At 40.0% G+C, this 19,465-nt stretch overlaps 1 protein-coding gene across 1 annotated transcript in view; it reads right to left on the bottom strand.

Annotated features, from left to right (window-relative positions):
- Nucleotides 1-19,465, bottom strand: part of LOC126471395 (molybdenum cofactor biosynthesis protein 1-like) — an 86,998-nt gene that overhangs the window by 42,181 nt on the left and 25,352 nt on the right. Inside the window, exon 4 of the mRNA XM_050099520.1 lies at nucleotides 8,418-8,642. Within this exon, the coding sequence (XP_049955477.1) occupies nucleotides 8,418-8,642 (225 nt within the window). The remainder of the gene's footprint in view (nucleotides 1-8,417; nucleotides 8,643-19,465) is intronic.

Genomic DNA, 19,465 nt, shown 5'->3' with positions numbered 1-19,465 from the left:
TTTGTCCCTGCCACCCGTTATGAAAGTTTGAGTCTCCCAGTCTATATCCGGCAAATTAAAATCTCCACCCAGAACTATAACATGGTGGGCAAATCTACTTGAAATATTTTCCAAATTATCCTTCAGGTGCTCAGCCACAACAGCTGCTGAGCCAGGGGGCCTATAGAGACATCCAATTACCATGTCTGAGCCTGCTTTAACCATGACCTTCACCCAAATTATTTTACATTTCGGATCTCCGTCAATTTCCTTCGATACTATTGCACTTCTTATCGCTTTAAACATGCCTCCCCCTTCACTGTCCAGCCTGTCTCTGCGGTATACATTCCAATCTGAGTTTAGAATTTCATTACTGTTTACATCTGGTTTCAGCCTACTTTCTGTCCCTAGTACTATGTGGGCATTGTGACCGTTTATTAATGAGAGCAGTTCTGGGACCTTTCTATAGACGCTCCTGCAGTTTACTATTAGCACATTAATATTGTTATTCCCTGCTGCATTTTGTCTATTCCTACCTTGCCGCATCTCAGGAGGTGTCTTGTCGGGCCTAGGGAGGGAGTTCTCTAACCTAAAAGACCCACATCTGCACTCCACACATACTCCGCTACACTTGTAGCCACTTCCTGCATGTAGTGCATGCGTGACCTATTCAGGAGGACCCTACATTTCTCCACCAGATAGCGGAGGTCGAGAAATTTGCACCCCAGATCTCCGCAGAATTGTCTGAGCCCCTGGTTTAAGCCTTCCACTCGGCTCAAAACCAGAGGACCACTATCGGTTCTGGGAATGATACAACAAATAGCTAGCTCAGATTCCACCCCACGAGGCTTTCCGCCTTCACCAACTCCTCTAACCACCTGTACGAACTGAGGATGACCTCTGAACCCAGACGGCAGGAGTCATTGGTGCCGACATGAGCAACAATTTGCAGTCGGGTGCACCCAGTGCTCTCTATCACTGCCAGCACGGCCTCCTCCACATCACGGATGAGACCCCTGGCAAGCAGACAGAGTGAACACTGACCTTCTTCCCCGACCTTTCCGCTATTTCCCTAAGGGGCTCCATCACCCGCCTAACGTTGGAGCTCCCAATAACTAATATACCCCTCCCCCCATGTGCCTGCTCGGACCTTGCTGAAGGAGTGGCCACATGTCCACTCACAGGCAGAACGGGCGATGCCACACGGCCAGCCTCCACACTGACCCTCCGCCTCATGCGCCACGAATGCCGCTGAACCCGCCACTCCCCTTGGGAAGAGGGTGGCCCAACTGCGCCCGGTACCCGCAAAGATGTCTTGACAGCAGGGTCAGTGGGTGAAGCATGTAACACCTGGGGTGTACCATGCAATGCACCAGACTCCCCACTGCTGCTACACTCTGAGGCAGCAGCCTGAAGATGGCTAACCGCGGCTTCAATACATTCAGCTGTTCGCGAACAGTGGCCAGCTCCTCCTGTGTCGGTACACAGCAGTCACACATCCTATCCATCCTAAGAAATCAATTTACTGTAGAGAGTTAATCAACTTATAACTAGACTGCTAATTCACTAAAGGCGGCTGATAGTTGACTAAACTGTGGTTACTAGACACTTCCTGTAGAAAACAATGAAAATAGCACTACCTGTCTCTGGACTGTATTGAAAACAAACACTAGCACTACTGGCACTATGGCTGACTAAACGGACTCTCTCTGACTGTATTCAAAACAAACACGAAATCTATGGAACACTATTACTAGCACCCGACAATTAAAGCTTCCTAAAAGCAAAAACACTCGGAAAAAGAAGTGACAAGTAAGAAAAATAGAGTTAATACTTAAATTAGCATAGCTCGCTGCACAGCAGACGTGACCCAGATGGCAGTTACGATGACACTGACACAATGTTGTTGTTGTTGTGGTCTTCAGTCCTGAGACTGGTTTGATGCAGCTCTCCATGCTACTCTATCCTGTGCAAGCTTTTTCATCTCCCAGTACCTACTGCAACCTACATCCTTCTGAATCTGCTTAGTGTATTCATCTCTTGGTCTCCCTCTACGATTTTTACCCTCCACGCTGCCCTCCAATACTAAATTGGTGATCCCTTCATGCCTCAGAACATGTCCTACCAACCGATCCCTTCTTCTGGTCAAGTTGTGCCACAAACTTCTCTTCTCCCCAATCCTATTCAATACTTCCTCATTAGTTATGTGATCTACCCATCTAATCTTCAGCATTCTTCTGTAGCACCACATTTCGAAAGCTTCTATTCTCTTCTTGTCCAAACTATTTATCGTCCATGTTTCACTTCCATACATGGCGACACTCCATATGAATACTTTCAGAAGTGACTTCCTGACACTTAAATCTATACTGGATGTTAACAAATTTCTCTTCTTCAGAAACGCTTTCCTTGCCATTGCCAGCCTACATTTTATATCCTCTCTACTTTGACCATCATCAGTTATTTTGCTCCCCAAATAGCAAAACTCCTTTACTACTTTAAGTGCCTCATTTCCTAATCTAATTCCCTCAGCATCACCCGACTTAATTAGACTACATTCCATTATCCTTGTTGTGCTTCTGTTGATGTTCATCTTATATCCTTCTTTCAAGACACTGTCCATTCCATTCAACTGCTCTTCCAAGTCCTTTGCTGTCTCCGACAGAATTACAATGTCATCGGCGAACCTCAAAGTTTTTATTTCTTCTCCATGAATTTTAATACCTACTCCAAATTTTTCTTTTGTTTCCTTTACTGCTTGCTCAATATACAGATTGAACAACATCGGGGAGAGGCTACAACCCTGTCTTACTCCCTTCCCCACCACTGCTTCCCTTTCATGTCCCTCGACTCTTATAACTGCCATCTGGTTTCTGTACTAATTGTAAACAGCCTTTCGCTCCCTGTATTTTACCCCTGCCACCTTTAGAATTTGAAAGAGAGTATTCCAGTCAACATTGTCAAAAGCTTTCTCTAAGTCTACAAATGCTAGAAACGTAGGTTTGCCTTTCCTTAATCTTTCTTCTAAGATAAGTCGTAAAGTCAGTATTGCCTCACGTGTTCCAGTGTTTCTACGGAATCCAAACTGATCTTCCCCGAGGTTGGTTTCTACTAGTTTTTCCATTCGTCTGTAAAGAATTCGTGTTAGTATTTTGCAGCTGTGACTTATTAAGCTGATAGTTCGGTAATTTTCACATCTGTCAACACCTGCTTTCTTTGGGATTGGAATTATTATATTCTTCTTGAAATCTGATGGTATTTCGCCTGTTTCATACATCTTGCTCACCAGATGATAGAGTTTTGTCAGGACTGGCTCTCCCACGGCCGTCAGTAGTTCCAATGGAATATTGTCTACTCCGGGGGCCTTGTTTCGACTCAGGTCTTTCAGCGCTCTGTCAAACTCTTCACGCAGTATCATATCTCCCATTTCATCTTCATCTACATCCTCTTCCATTTCCATAATATTGTCCTCAAGTACATCGCCCTTGTATAGACCCTCTATATACTCCTTCCACCTTTCTGCTTTCCCTTCTTTGCTTACAACTGGGTTTCCATCTGAGCTCTTGATATTCATACAAGTCGTTCTCTTATCTCCAAAGGTCTCTTTAATTTTCCTGTAGGCGGTATCTATCTTACCCCTAGTGAGATAGGCCTCTACATCCTTACATTTGTCCTCTAGCCATCCCTCCTTAGCCATTTTGCACTTCCTGTCGATCTCATTTTTGAGACGTTTGTATTCCTTTTTGCCTGTTTCACTTACTGCATTTTTATATTTTCTCCTTTCATCAATTAAATTCAATATTTCTTCTGTTACCCAAGGATTTCTACTAGCCCTCGTCTTTTTACCTACTTGATCCTCTGCTGCCTTCACTACTTCATCCCTCAAAGCTACCCATTCTTCTTCTACTGTATTTATTTCCCCCATTCCTGTCAATTGCTCCCTTATGCTCTCCCTGAATCTCTGTACAACCTCTGGTTCTTTTAGTTTATCCAGGTCCCATCTCCTTAAATTCCCACCTTTTTGCAGTTTCTTCAGTTTTAATCTACAGGTCATAACCAATAGATTGTGGTCAGAGTCCACATCTGCCCCTGGAAATGTCTTACAATTTAAAACCTGGTTCCTAAATCTCTGTCTTACCATTATATAATCTATCTGATACCTTTTAGTATCTCCAGGGTTCTTCCATGTATACAACCTTCTGTCATGACACAATAAGATTATTGAACGACTCATTGGGATTTTGAGTCTGACAATGCAGACACTTCTTCAATAATTCAGGATTGCCAGGTCTCTGTAAACAGGTTTTATGATATCCACAACTGCTGCTGGGATAGAATGTTTATGGCTGTATGACCTGTTTGAGTACTGGGCATTGCGGTAATTGCACCATGAACCAGATCTAGGAGGGCAAAGATGGTGTACTGGTTTATCATCAGCTGACAGTCTCTGGAAGAAGGTAGCCCATACTGCCTGCTTCATTTTCAACAAATCCTCAGTATTATTTCTAATGGCAATCTCATAATACTGTTGTACTTCATCAATCATTTTGTCTGTCAGCCTGCTTCTTATGGTCTTACCACCTGAAAGTTTCTTGTCTCTCAAACTTTGTTTCAACTTCCTCAATCTGGTACCCATCCTCTTCAGGACATGACCAACTCATTCCAGTTCTGTGATAAACTTCTCACCATAAGGCTGAGTGGCTACTACACTGTTATACGAATTTGAGTCTGCATAACCTAAGAACTTAGTGTAACACACTCCCCTTTAGTTTACAGATCGATTATAAATTTCAACAGCTGCACAGGCCTCCGTACGACTAGTTGTCCTTCATAATTTCTGTCACAGATATGCCCTTCTTCATTCCCTGATTTATACTTATAACAATGTTTGGTTAAAATCTGGAAATCTATTAGCTTTCCAGTATCCACACTGGTCACTGTAGCAACAGAATTCTTAGAACTGCAGCTGCGCTTCTACCAAGTGCCCCAAAAGCTATGTCAATCATACCATCGTTTATTTCAGCAGCTTCATTTGCAGCACCCTTAATTGACTCACATGCAGTGAATTTCACAGCAGCTCCAATAAATCCTGCATACTTGTCCATTTTACAAAGTGGGTGTGGCATATACATCACGAAACACATTGTTTCTGCTGCAGTGTGTCCTTTGCCAATAGCTCTCAATCCATAAAACCACCTAACATTTATGTCAAAATAATTATCTTTACACTTATCAGAATTCCAAAATGAATGAGTGTATTTACAACTGGCAGAATTAATGATAAGTTTCCTGGCTAGTCCATTTGATACCTTAATGTCTTCATGTAAACTAACTGGCCCTCCACATACATACAGCATACACATTCACATAACACCCCTGTTAGGATGTGTAAATGTATCAGAATATAACCTAACCTACCGTTTACATGAGTTTTGTTTTGAGATAACTGTGTTATCACTATGTTTTATTTTAATCTTCGAAGCACTAATGGGTGTTTCTCTAGATACTCATGAGTTTGCCAGTATTTCATTGTCTGTAACTTCACACACCACATGCTGAACACAATGTTTCTCTTTATTCAAAAATTTATTACCATGAAACCCACATTTCTTAAAAACACTTCATTTTGGAGAAATACTTTTTGAGAGATTTACCAGTCTATTCGTCACTTTTCCTCGGAAAAACGTTAGCACTTCGATATACAAAGCATGTTTATACTATGAAAAGATACGATACTATTTTTGACAGTGCTACCAATACAAACACATAATTTAACCTTTATAACACAGCAATCCACAGCTTTCTACAGGGTAGTCCATTGATAGTGACCGGGCCAAATATCTCACGAAATAAGCATGAAATGAAAAAACTACAAAGAACGAAATTCGTCTAGCTTGAAGGGAGAAACCAGATGGCGCTATGGTTGGCCTGCTAGATGGCACTGCCATAGGTCAAACTCATATCAACTGCATTCTTTAAAAATAGGAACCCCATTTTTTATTACATATTCATGTAGTACGTAAAGAAATGTGAATGTTTTAGCTGGACCACTTTTTCACTTTGTGATAGATGGGGCTGTAATAGTCAAAAATGGTTCAAATGGCTCTGAGCACTATGGGACTTAACTTCTGAGGTCATCAGTCCCCTAGAACTTAGAACTACTTAAACCTAACTAACCTAAGGACATTACACACATCCATGCCCAAGGCAGGATTCGAACCTGTGACCGTAGCGGTCGCGCGTTTCGAGACTGTAGTGCCTAGCACCGCTCAGCCACTCCGGTCATCTGCTGTAATAGTCACAAACATATAAGTATGTGGTATCACATAACATTCCGCCAGTGTGGACGGTATTTGCTTCGTGATACATTACCCGTTTTAAAATGGACAGTTTACCAATTGCGGAAAAGGTCAATATCGTGTTGATGTATGGCTATTGTGATCAAAATGCCCAAGGGGCGTGTGCTATGTATGCTGCTCGGTATCCTGGACAACATCATTGAAGTGTCGGGACCATTCGCCGGATAGTTACATTATTTAAGGAAACAGGAAGTGTCCAGTCACATGTGAAACATCAACCACGACCTGCAACAAATGATGATGCCCTAGTAGGTGTTTTAGCTGCTGGGGCAGCTAATCCACACATCAGTAGCAGACAAATTGCGCGAGAATTGGGAATCTCAAAAACGTCGGTGTTGAGAATGCTACATCAACATCGATTGCACCCGTACCATATTTCTATGCACGAGGAATTGCATGCCGATGACTTTGAATGTCATGTACAGTTCTGCCACTGGGCACAAGAGAAATTACGAGACGATGAAAGATTTTTTGCATGTCTTCTATTTAGCGATGAAGCATCATTCACCAACAGCGGTAACCTAAACCGCCATAATATGCACTATTGGGCAACGGAAAATCTACGATGGCAGCGACAAGTGGAACAGCAGCGACCTTGGCAGGTTAATGTATGGTGTGGCATTAAGGGAGGAAGGTTAATTGGCCCCCATTTTATCCATGGCAATCTAAATGGTGCAATGTATGCTGATTTCCTGCGTAATGTTCTACCAATGTTACTACAAGATGTTTCACTGCATGACAGAATGGCGATGTACTTCCAACATGATGGATGTCCAGCACATAGTTTGCATGTGGTTGAAGCAGTATTGAACAGCACATTTCATGACAGGTGGATTGGTCGTCAAAGCACCATACCATGGCCCGCACGTTCACCGGATCTGACGTCCCCGGATTTCTTTCTGTGGGGAAAGTTGAAGGATATTTGCTATCGTGATCCACCGACAATGCCTGACAACATGCGTCAGTACATTGTCAATGCATGTGCGAACATTACGTAAGGCGAACTACTCACTGTTGAGAGGAATGTCGTTACACGTATTGCCAAAGGCATTGAGGTTGACAGACAACATTTTGAGCATTTATTGCATTAATGTGGTATTCACAGGTAATCACGCCGTAACAGCATGCGTTCTCAGAAATGATAAGTTCACAAAGGTACATGTATCACATTGGAACAACCGAAATAAAATGTTCAAATGTACCTAGGTTCTGTATTTTAATTTAAAAAACCTACCTGTTACCAACTGTTTGTCTAAAATTATGAGACATATGTTTGTGACTATTACAGCGCCATCTATCACAAACCGAAAAAAGTGGTCCAACTAAAACATTCATATTTCTTTACGTATTACACGAATATGTAATAAAAAATGGGGTTCCTATTTTAAAAAACACAGTTGATATCAGTTTGAGCAATGGCAGCGCCTTATAGCAGGCCAACCATTGGACCAGCTGGTTTCCCCCTTCGAGCTAGACAAATTTCGTTCTTTGTAGTTTTTTCATTTGACACTTATTTCGTGAGATATTTGGCCCGGTCACGATCAATGGACTACCCTGTATATAAAAAATTACCGATTTTATTAGGTCTTGAAGTAATGCATGTAAAAATTTTAACATTTTCAACTGGTGTAGATTATATTTTAGAAAATAAAATAAAATACTTCCCACGCAAGTTTATAAGTAATATACATATCATTTTATTTGGAAAATTGCAAATTTTATAATCAGATAAAAACACGAAAAAGTGAAAAAGAATGTTTTCCCCTTCTAACTCCCCTTAAAGTTATGGAAATGTGCAAGCTTTCGGAGCCAGTGGCTTCTTCTTCTGGCAGAAACAATGAAGGGGAAGGAAAAGGGAAGAAAGAAAAGGATTGTCAAGGTTTAGGAAATGGGGAGAGTTGCAGAAAAGCTGCAGAGAAACCCAGGCCAGGACAGACTTACTGAATGGGATGAGAAATATGTAATTAAACCAGTCTATCTCTCATACCACCAGCAGATGTGAAGTATTCTTGTGATTGGTAGTAAGTCATAAACATTAAATTATTTTCAATGTATGTTCATATGTAATACTGCACGTACCTTTGAGGTATCATTGGGCCCATTGGGAAGAGGATCAAAATCAGGCCACTGCTTTCTAATTATTTGGAGCATTTCACTAAATGAGACCATCTTCCCATCATTCCATTTGTTGCCGCTGGAAGGCATGTACTCGATAAATCTTACATCAACATTTTTCTCTTTTGTTAACTCCACAAAACTGCACACTTCATCTTCATTAAAACCTCGCATTACAACACAATTTATCTGTGGAAGAAAGACACCATTAAAAACTTGATATCAGATAAAGCATGATTTAAACAGAGTTTGAAAGACTTTTTGATAGGCAACTCATCCTACTCTATAGATGAATATCTTAACAGTGGCTGTTGGGCCAGCTTAAATAAGAATGTCTGTTAGATTTCAGTTCTGAGAGCACCTTGTCATAACAGTCAAGATTATGTACTCTTTGTTTGATAAATTTATTAATAGTGCATAACAATGTTTCAGTTTGACAGTGTATCAATTCTGAAAATATTAGCTGTTCCAGTTTGTATTGTATTCACCTAGTTTGACAATCTCCTGACAAATGATCAGGGTATTCAAATGTTTTATATTTTTTATGTTATACTTTCTGGCATGTTACTCACCCACGAGAATCATCTCATTTTTTGGGTCTTGGAACAAAAGCTGAATCTAATCTAATCTAACCTACAAAATAATGGTTCTACAAGTCTGCTGTTATATTTGTATACCTCACTGATTCTGTAAAATTAATCTTTTTCTCTCTTTTTAGAGAATGTGGGAATTTATCTTAGCATGCCAAGCTGTTAACCATCTTAACAACTTACGAAAATTAAACTACATACATCTCCAATCTTTTTCCCCACTCCAACGCACCAAAAGCTTACGTGTTTAATGGGTGGTGTATTTCCCCCCCCCCCCCCCCCCCTGCCTGCAACACAACATCTACACTATACAGTGAGTGCCTATCTATCCTTTTCATAATACTGTCGTTACCACCTTGCCAAGAGGCATATCGTGGAGTAATCCGAAGGGCTCTACTAATTTGTACAAGAGGAAGGAGAGCACAATCTCAATGTAAGTTTTTAGAAAACTGGTATGTGCATTACTTCTACTTACCTTTCAGAAAAGACACGGTATGCACTTCATTTAGCAAGATGAGTAATAAACAATATTAGCGATACTGCATCAAACTTGTTCACTTTCATCTTTGGATTAAACATTCGATTTCAGAGAGTACAGAATTTGGGAGAATCAAATTTTGGGGATATGTGGAACTGGGACAATGGCATATTTTTTACCCATTCAACAAACCAAGCACTGCTGATTGCTACTTTTATTGTGTCTGCTGCTGCAATGCATATATGAAACTGTAAGTGCAGCATCTATGATGGAATAAAATGTTATATAAATGAAACAAACAGGCACAGTGAAATAGAGTAGTATGGCTCATCATTTCGGTCTCACAGATTAGCAGGTGTTGACTTGAAAGATAATACTTAAGAAGTTGAATCCAAAGGAGAGGATGTACCATATTTACTCAAATCTAAGCCGCATTTTTTCCGGTTTTTGTAATCCAAAAAACCGCCTGCGGCTTAGAATCGAGTGCAAAGCAAGTGGAAGTTCTGAAAAATTTTGGTAGGTGCTGCCACAACTAACTTTTGCCATCGAATATATGTAGCGCTACACAGGCATGCTTCGTAGGCACAAAGATAAATACTGGCGCCAAAACCTCTGCGTCAGTAAATAGATTAAAAAAAAAGGTGGAAGACAATTTTCATACATTATCCAACGAAGTAAATATAAATTCCGTATTGTTCATCTTCGAATGTAGCAGAACTTCAATGTATTACGAAAATCCGACTGGCAAGACTGTTTCGGATGTTTGCCAATATGGCCAACTCTACGTTCTGAATTTTTTCCTACCTGTGAGAAGAGATGGTTGCTTATAGGAACCTGATGAAATGTGAATCACATGCAGTATTCTCTTCATCATAAGAGTAATACGAATATAAACATGTTGCCACGTATTCTTTCGTGTTTGCTGCTATCTTATTTAAATCCTGTCTGCCTAATAAACTACGAAACTAGAGTGAGACAACAGCAAATGCGGAAGAATATACGTATCGTGTCATGTTTATATTCGTATTATTCTTATGCCTAATAGTGATACAGTCAGAAATGAAGCACGGCAACTGACTAGATTTTTATATCCAAGATGACTCTAATTTCTGTGCAGAATTTGATGTACTAAAGAAGCGGCCGCAAAGATTTTCAAATGGAGATAAATTTTCGCCTAACTCTCGTTCAGAACATGTTCTATCATACGCAGTCTATTATTTGGTTCTTGTTGATCATTATCAAAGAAAGCAGCAGTGTAAGTGACAACAAATAGTCTCTTGCCATTGTTTCGCTAATGAGACGATTTCCCTCTCTTTTTTTTTTTTTTTTAAATTGTAGACGGTGGTAGCGTGCATAAAAGCAAGCCATGCCGCGAGCGACGACAGGCCACAAACACGCACTATCAGAATGCGACAAACAATGCATGACACAGTACAGTAATGTATTTACAGCTTAGAGTGACATAAACGCCTATAACAAGGAAAACAGCACTTATCAGATCAAAGCAAAATAAGCAATTGATTCAAACCAGACGAAGCACGTGAAAAAGGAAGGGTACCAGTATAAATACGGACGGAGCGCCTGACACATAGCAAAGGCTACCTGGTAAAGCTTAAGTGCTAAGCTTTCGACTCGAACCAAACTACTGTAGCTGTATCGTCATTCATTCGACCTAAATTTTGTATCATATTACAATGGACTGACTTTGTTTCGATTTGGAGGTGCGGCCTAAAACTTTTCTCTCCCCTTGAACTTTGAGTCTCAAATTTCAGGTGCGGCTTAGATTCGGGAATTTTTTTTTTTCCTTCCTTTATTTCGAGTCTCATTTTTCAGGTTTGAGTGCAGCTTAGATTTGAGTAAATACGGTAGGTGGTATTTCAACTAATTCTGACTATGAAATAAAACAAAGTACAGCAGGGAGCTCTGACGAATCAAAGAGCAGCGATGAAGATTCTGATGAATAGTAAAGTATGAGTTAAGAAATAAGATGCTACTGAGATCGTAAATTTTTGTTGTGTTGATGAATCTGTTAACAAACATATTCAAAAATGCACTGAAACATTGGCACATGTAGTGTTGGGAGGTGATAAACTGTCATTACGGTTAGAGGAGCTACGTATTTCTTGCTGTTCTACTCCTACATGACACTGTATCTGTAGGTATAGAATGAATCTTCACTGGCTAGAGAAATGGGTAACACAATTTTACAAGTCTCTGCTGTCATGTAATCTCTTCAGGGAAATCATGACTGTACTAAGATTTGGTTTTTGGTTGACAAGGTCAGAGTCATTAACAAATGCAAGGCAGCTACCATGTCAGTCCTAGAAGAGAGAGACGTAGCAAACTGTCAAAGCATGTACATTCCCGGTCCATATGTTTGTGGTGATGTAATAACCAAGTAATACTGAAGTGTGATCCAAGTCGCACAAATATGGCTTTAATAATAACCTCCGAACAATATGCCTCTAAGGACTCAACAAGACAGAACACTGATGTGCACATTACAAACTAGAATCACACAGAGAGACAGTCAGCACTGTTCCACACCTATATATGTGCGAGTCGCCAGCAGATGGCACGGCAGGGACCGCGCCACATGCTTGGCTTCCAGAGACGGCATCCAGCAGCCAGCCTGCAGTGATCAGTGGGTGACCAATTTAAAGACGCATGTACGGCAACACCACTCTCGGTGCACTCACACTGACACGTACTAGTAGCACGATACAGCAGTGATAAGCAGTAGTACCCCTCCTGTCTTGCGCGCCTTTTATCTGGCTCTACAATTTACTTTCCTAGACCCACACAAATGCCTGATCCTCCTAATTCAATTTGCTCTGCAGACTATTTAAAATTCACAAAGACAAAAAGGAGCCACAATTGCACTTTGTGTGCCAGTTACTTTCCAATACATTGCCACCAGCTGATCTTATTTAAGAATACTCAACTTTCGTAGCCATACTTACAGCACATCCTTTGCTTCCTGACCTAAATCCAAGTTAACTACCAGCCCCCCTACCCCCCCCCCCCCCCACACACACATGCCACTCCCCCACCCCTCTCCCCTCCCCCCCCCCCCGCCAATCAGCTAGTTGTGTGCTGTTATCTTACGTCACACCCTAGTCTATGAGTGCCCAGCTGTCTGTCGCCTGACCCCTCTACCTGCACCCCTAGCTAGCCCACAGATGGCTCCCCACTTTCCCACGAGCCACTAAATGCTTCCCTCCAAACCCCTTCCATCTCTCTCCATCCCTCACATTGCCTCAACCCACCCCATCCTACCCCACTGGAAGGTAGAAGACGAGGTACTGGTGGAAGTAAAGCTGTGAGGACGGGTCGTGAGTCGTGCATGGATGGCTCAGATGGTAGAGCACTTGCCCACAAAAGGCAAAGGTCCCAAGTTTGACTCTTAGTCCGGCACACACTTTTAATCCGCCAGGAAGTTTCATATCAGTGCACACTCCACTGCACAGTGAAAATCTCATTCTACATACCTTTTGTTCGTGTGCCTATCGATGAGACAGTGCTTCTGCCTTTTGGTGAGCCATCTCCTTTATTCCTAAATAATTCGTAATTTTCAACAGAAACTTTCCGTACGTTATTATTGCATCCTACATTACAATATGCAATTTCCACAATATGTGGTCATCTGTGAATATAATGGGGGTAACAAGTGTAGGAGACCAAAAACTGACTGCAGTAGGCAAGTTCAAGTTTTTGTACGCTGCAGTAGTTACGCAGAGGTGAAGAGGGTCACACAGGATAGGCTAGCATGGGCAACTCCATGAAACCAATCTTCAGATGGAAGATCAAAACAATAAAAACATTTGATTCAGCATACACCAGACTCCAAACAGCGTACACAACCTGTATGCTCAGAAACACAGAAAATCATATTGGTTCCATCAGCAGGAAACTTCAGCCCGTAATTGTTATGGAACACTGCGGCGATTTTGTTCATTAATAAAAACCAAAACTGGGGAGTAATAAGAGAGTATTGTTGTAACTTCTTATCAACCTCGTGACCAAAATACATATTAAGAAGACTGGTAAATTGTTATTTTAAAGGGGTCACTCCAAAGCGCCACGAAAGTATTTGAGCAATGTATAAAATTAGAGAATCGGTGCACAATATTGAAAGCCTATCTACATTATCTATATCTGCATGACTAGTCTGTAATTCACAATTAAATGCTGGCAGAGGGTTCAGAGAACCACCCTCAACCTATTTATCTACCATTACACTCCCCTACAGCATTTGCGGAAAAACAAACACTTCAATATTTCCGTACAAGCTCTCATTTCTCTTATTTTATTACAATGATCATTTTTCCCTATGTAAGAGGGCTCTAACAAAATATTTTCACATTCGGAGGAGAAAGTTGATGATTGAAATTTTAAGAACCTGCTCCAGCAAAATGCTTTTGCTTTAATGACTGCCACCCCAATTCACATGTGATATCTGTGGCATGCACTTTCCTGTTTCCCAATAATACAAAATGAGCTGCCTTTCTTTGAACTTTTAAATGATGTCCTCTGTCAGTCCTATCTGGTACGGATCCCACACCATGCAGAATACTCCAAAAGCGGACAGACAGGTATAGTTGTAGATAGTCTCTTTAGTAATCCTAATCTTCTAAATGTTTTACTATTAAATCACAGTCTTTTGTTTGCTTTCCCACCGCATTATCTATGTGAGCATTCCAATTTAAGTTATTTGTAAATGTAATTCCTAAGTATTCAGTAGACTTCACAGCCTTTAGATCTGTGTGAATTATCATGTAAACAAAATTTAGTAGATGCCTTTTACTACTCATGCAGAAGACATAACAATTTTTATTATTTAAGGTCAGTTACCACTTTTTGCATCATATGGATAGGTAGCCTAAATCATTTTGCAGTTCATTTTGATCATCTGATCACTTTAAAAGACAGTAAATGATTTGCAAGACTGTAAATGATAGCATCATCTAAGAGGACTGCTCAGATTCTCTCTTAAATTGTTAATGTAGATCGGCAACAGCAGGTGGTCTATAACACTTCCTTGAGGAATGTCAGATATCACTTCTCTTTTACTTGACGATTTTCCATCAATTACTATGAACTGTGACCTTTCTGACAGGAAACCACACATCCAGTTGTACAACTCAGACAATACTCCATAGGCACACAATATGATTAGAAAATGCTTGTGAGGAACTGTTTCAAAAAGTCTTCTGGAAATCTACAAATATGGAATCAATTTGAGATCCCCAGTCGACAGCACTTATTACTTTGTGTGACTAAAGAGCTAGCTGTGTTTTAAAAGGTCAATATTTCTGACTCTATCTTGGCTATTTATCAATGAATCATTATCTTTGAGATAATTCATAATATTCAAACACAATTTATGTTCCAAAATCCTAATGCAAATCAACATTAGTGATATGAGTCTGTTATTTAGTAGATTACTCCTCTTTTCTTTCTTGAGCATTGGTGTGACCTGAGCAACTTTTCAGTCTCTAGGTATGGATCTTTATCAAATGAGCAGCTATATATGATTTCTAATGGAGCTATTGTATCAACATTCTCTGAAAGAAACATAAATGGTTTATGACACTGAGGAGAGCTACTACTAAGTTACTCACAGTTGCAGTTGTTCTTGATTTGAATACTGCAATATTTACTTTGTTGTCTTTGGTGAAGAAATTTCAGAAATCCGTGTTTAGTAACCCTGCTTTAGTAGCACTGTCATCAGTAACATTACCACAGCTATTGCGCAGTGAAGGTATTGGTTGTGTCTTGCCATTGGTGTACTATACATGCAACCAGAACCTCTTTGGATTTTCTTCCAGATTTCAAAACGAAGTTTCACTATGGGAACTATTAAACACATCTTGCACTGAAACCCACCCTAAGTTTCGAGCTTCAGTAAAACATCGCTAATCTTGGAGATTTTGCATTCTTTTAAATTTTGACATGCTTTTTTTCATTGCTTCTGCAGCTGAGTTTTGACATATTTTGTGCACCACCCTTTTAATTTATTTTGTATCCTTTCAATTTATTTGGTATATATCTCTTAATTGATGTCGATACTATTTCTCTGAATTCAAACCATCTCTGGTCTACACTTACATAGTCAGACTTGAAGGAGTAGAGACTTAGTAGAGACCATCTCCTTTGAAGGCATCAAGTTAATTTTTATCTGCTTTCTCATTAAATGCCCTATTGTGTAGGGCTAAAAATTAATAGAGATAAGGCAAACAGAATGTGCAAAGTAAGTGGAAATTACTCGTCTCTTCCCCGATTACATTGCAATAGAAGATACTACAAGATGTTGACAGATGCCATATCTCGGTAGCTTTATATGTAATAATGAGGTCACAGATACAGAAATCACCAGCAGAACTGGAAAATCAGTCCATATGGCAATTAGGTCTGTAATATGTCAACAAAGCTTTGACTGTACTCCTTTATCGTTTATATGTGTGAGACTTGGAAAATGTCAGTAAAATCAGCACACAGTCTCCATATTTTTCACCAACAATGCTAGAGATGAATTCTGAAGATGTTAACCCAACCAAGTTACAAACGATGAAGTGCTGAGAATACGAGGTCTACACAGCCTGCACAAAATTATTGTTGAAAGAAGACTGAAGATTGCAGGTTATGTTCTACGCATGTAAGGTGGAAGAATCCCAAAATCGCCACTGTTGTTGAAATCAATGGACAGATACAGATGTACAGGAAGACCTTTTAACACCTGGAACTTTTGCAATGAATCTTCAATGCACGGACACAAACTTGGAGGAAGGTGAGAACTTGGCAGCTGATCGAGTGAACTAGTTGAAAGCAGTTCCTTGTATGGTACACAGCAAATCTGAGTAAGTTAGTAGTAAGTAAGTAAAGTAAGTACAACTGGGGATTTTGCAAAACTGTTGGATGATCGATATTATTGTCTAGATTTGACACTGTTGGACTTCTGCCTTTTCCTTGATGTGTATTCTTCAAATTGTGAGTTTTATGAGAAAGCTGATAGGTACTTACCAATCAACCTTCCCTCACACGAACTGACATTGTCTCTTTATAAATTCTACTGTGCTAACAATTATCTACTGAGATTCCTCGACTAGGTCTCCGCAGCTCAAATGAGCCAGTTTCTTTTAAATTTCTGTCTTTGGCTATAATTGTCTTCCAAGTATGGTGACACAACATCCTGTCATGAAACTTTTGCCTTTACACTTGTTTACTTTTCTGGACACTGCCTTTTTCTGCACTGTGCACCAAATACACTATGTGAGTAACGCCCAATCTCCAACAACCAATCGTGAACTGTAAACAGTTGTACACTCTACCAGGGCACATAACAAACAATTAACATTTGTGTTTTAGTGTTCTAAGCTGTGAGGTCATCAGCGGACAAATAATTTAGTACCTATTCCTGGACAGCCGGAGTGGCCGTGCAGTTCTAGGCGCTACAGTCTGGAGCCGAGTGACCGCTACGTTCGCAGGTTCGAATCCTGCCTCGGGCATGGATGTGTGTGATGTCCTTAGGTTAGTTAGGTTTAATTAGTTCTAAGTTCTAGGTGACTGATGACCTCAAAGTTAAGTTGCATAGTGCTCAGAGCAATTTGAACCTATTCCTGATGTGCTGTTGTTTGGAACAACAACTGACATGATCCAAAATATTACTTTCTTTTATTATAGCTTCACTTTTATTTTGTCTAATGATTACTAATTTCAGTATCAAATTCCATCATCAAGCCACTATATGATCAGAAAGCATCGTGTATCATTAAAATATTGTTTAATAAACAGATTACCATTATATCATCATTCCTTAAAGTAATGTCCAAAGTGGAAGGACAGATGATTAATTTTGAGTATATACAAAAGTCAGAGTACTGAACCGGATATGAAAGAAGGAAAACCAGAAGGGCAGTGAGAGAAGGGCGCCTTCTATCACCTTACTTCCTTAATATGTTCATCAAGGAAGTGATAACAACAACAAAGAAAAGATGACAAGAATCAAAAGGTAATTTCTGGAATACTCCAAGGAAATGTGATAGGACCATTACATTTACAATGTATATAAATGATCCAGTAGAAAGTGTCAGAGGCTCCTTAATATCGTTCACAGGTATTACACTTGTCCATAAGAAAGTATCAACAACAGAAGACAGCATCAATTTGCACAATGACCTGCAGAGGATTGGTGAATGATGCAGGCTCTGGCAGTTGACCCTGCACATAAATAAATGTAACATATCACACACACACACACACACAGGAAAAGAAATCCAATACTGTACAACTACACTATTAATGACAAATTGCTGGAAACAGAATCTACCATAAAATATCTAGAAGTAACTATCCAGAGCAAACTTAAAGTGGAATGACCACATAAGACAGCAATAGAAAAGCAGATGCCAGACTAAGATTCACAGGAAGAATCTTAAGTGAATGTAAATTACCCCTGTGTCCTTACCCAGTACAACTGACAGAAGAGAGAAAGAAGATCCAATGAAGTGCGGAGTGTTTTGTCACAGGATCATTTAGTCACTGTGAGATCATTACAGAGATGCTCAGCAACTCCAGTGGTAGATGCCATAAGAGAGCAGTTGTGCATCACGGAAAGATTTACTACCCAAATTTCGAGAGAGTAGTTTCCGAGAAGAGTCTGACAACATAATAGTTTCTCTCATATACAATTCACGAAATGATCACGAGAAGGAAATTTGAGAAGTTAGAGATAATACAGAAGCGTACTGACAGTCATTCTTCCGAAGCACTGTTCACAAATGGAACAAGGCAGAGGGGATCAGTTGGTAGCATGAGACGTACCCCCTGCCACACACAGTTAGGTGGTTTTTGGAGCATGATGTCGATATGGAGACTTAATTGCATGCATATACACTGCAGATTGACGACATCGCAATAGTAAATCAGAGTAGGAACTAAATAAAATGTTTCAGGCCTTAAATCAAGAAATGGTAAAACTAAAGCTAAAAATGAATACAAAGAAGACAAAAGTTATGGCTACAGACAAGAAAGGAGGTGGAGGTAGGACTGACACAAGAACAGGCAATGAGCAACTCAAGAAAGGAACTGAAATTCACTATCTCAGTAGCATTTTGCAAGAAAACAACCAATATTTCAAGGCATTCAAGAAAAGAATAGCACAGGTGAAGAGTTCCTTCCAAAATAAGAAGAAGCTGCAACTGAATAAACATATCAGCTCCCACATTAAGAAAATATTTGTAAAGACCTTTGTGTGGAGTGTTCTGACACACAGATGCAAAATCTGTACATTAGAAAAGCCAAAGGAAGCTCACCTCAAACCTGTTGAAATGTGGTTCTGGAGGAGAAGTACAAGAACTAGCTGCATTGACAGAAAAATTAAAGGAAATAGGAGAGAAGAAAGAACCACTGAAAGTTATAGGCCAGAGCAAAGCAAAATACACTGGACACTTAACTGGAGATGATAATCTTTTAAAAAACATTTCTGAAGGCAAGATCGTAGGTAAGAAAACAAGGGGATGACTGAGAACATCCTACTTAAACAATATGATCAATGAATGGGATTTTCTTCACACATGGAGATGAAGACAACTGCTGAAGAGAGGAAGCTGTGGCTGCAGAGACAAGGTTTAACCTTTTAGAAGAGTAAGGACAAACTAATACAAAATATGATTCTGCATGGCAGCTACATGTGGAATAAATGACAACTTCTTGTGTGCATTCATCAAGTCACTTACCCCAGTAGGTGTCTTATCTACTAAAAGTAAAGGTCACTGTTGTGCTTTCAATAGATGTGAACTGCACCCTGAAAATGGTATGTCTAGTTTGCAGTTGTACAGAAGCTTTTTATTTTGCAAAATGGTTCAAATGGCTCTAAGCACTATGGGACTTAACATCTGAGGTCATCAGTCCCCCAGACTTAGAACTACTTAAACCTAACTAAC

This window comes from Schistocerca serialis, chromosome 3, assembly GCF_023864345.2.
Source record: "Schistocerca serialis cubense isolate TAMUIC-IGC-003099 chromosome 3, iqSchSeri2.2, whole genome shotgun sequence".
Classification (NCBI taxonomy): Eukaryota; Metazoa; Arthropoda; class Insecta; order Orthoptera; family Acrididae; genus Schistocerca; species Schistocerca serialis.
This window is presented reverse-complemented; position numbering and strand designations above follow the sequence as displayed.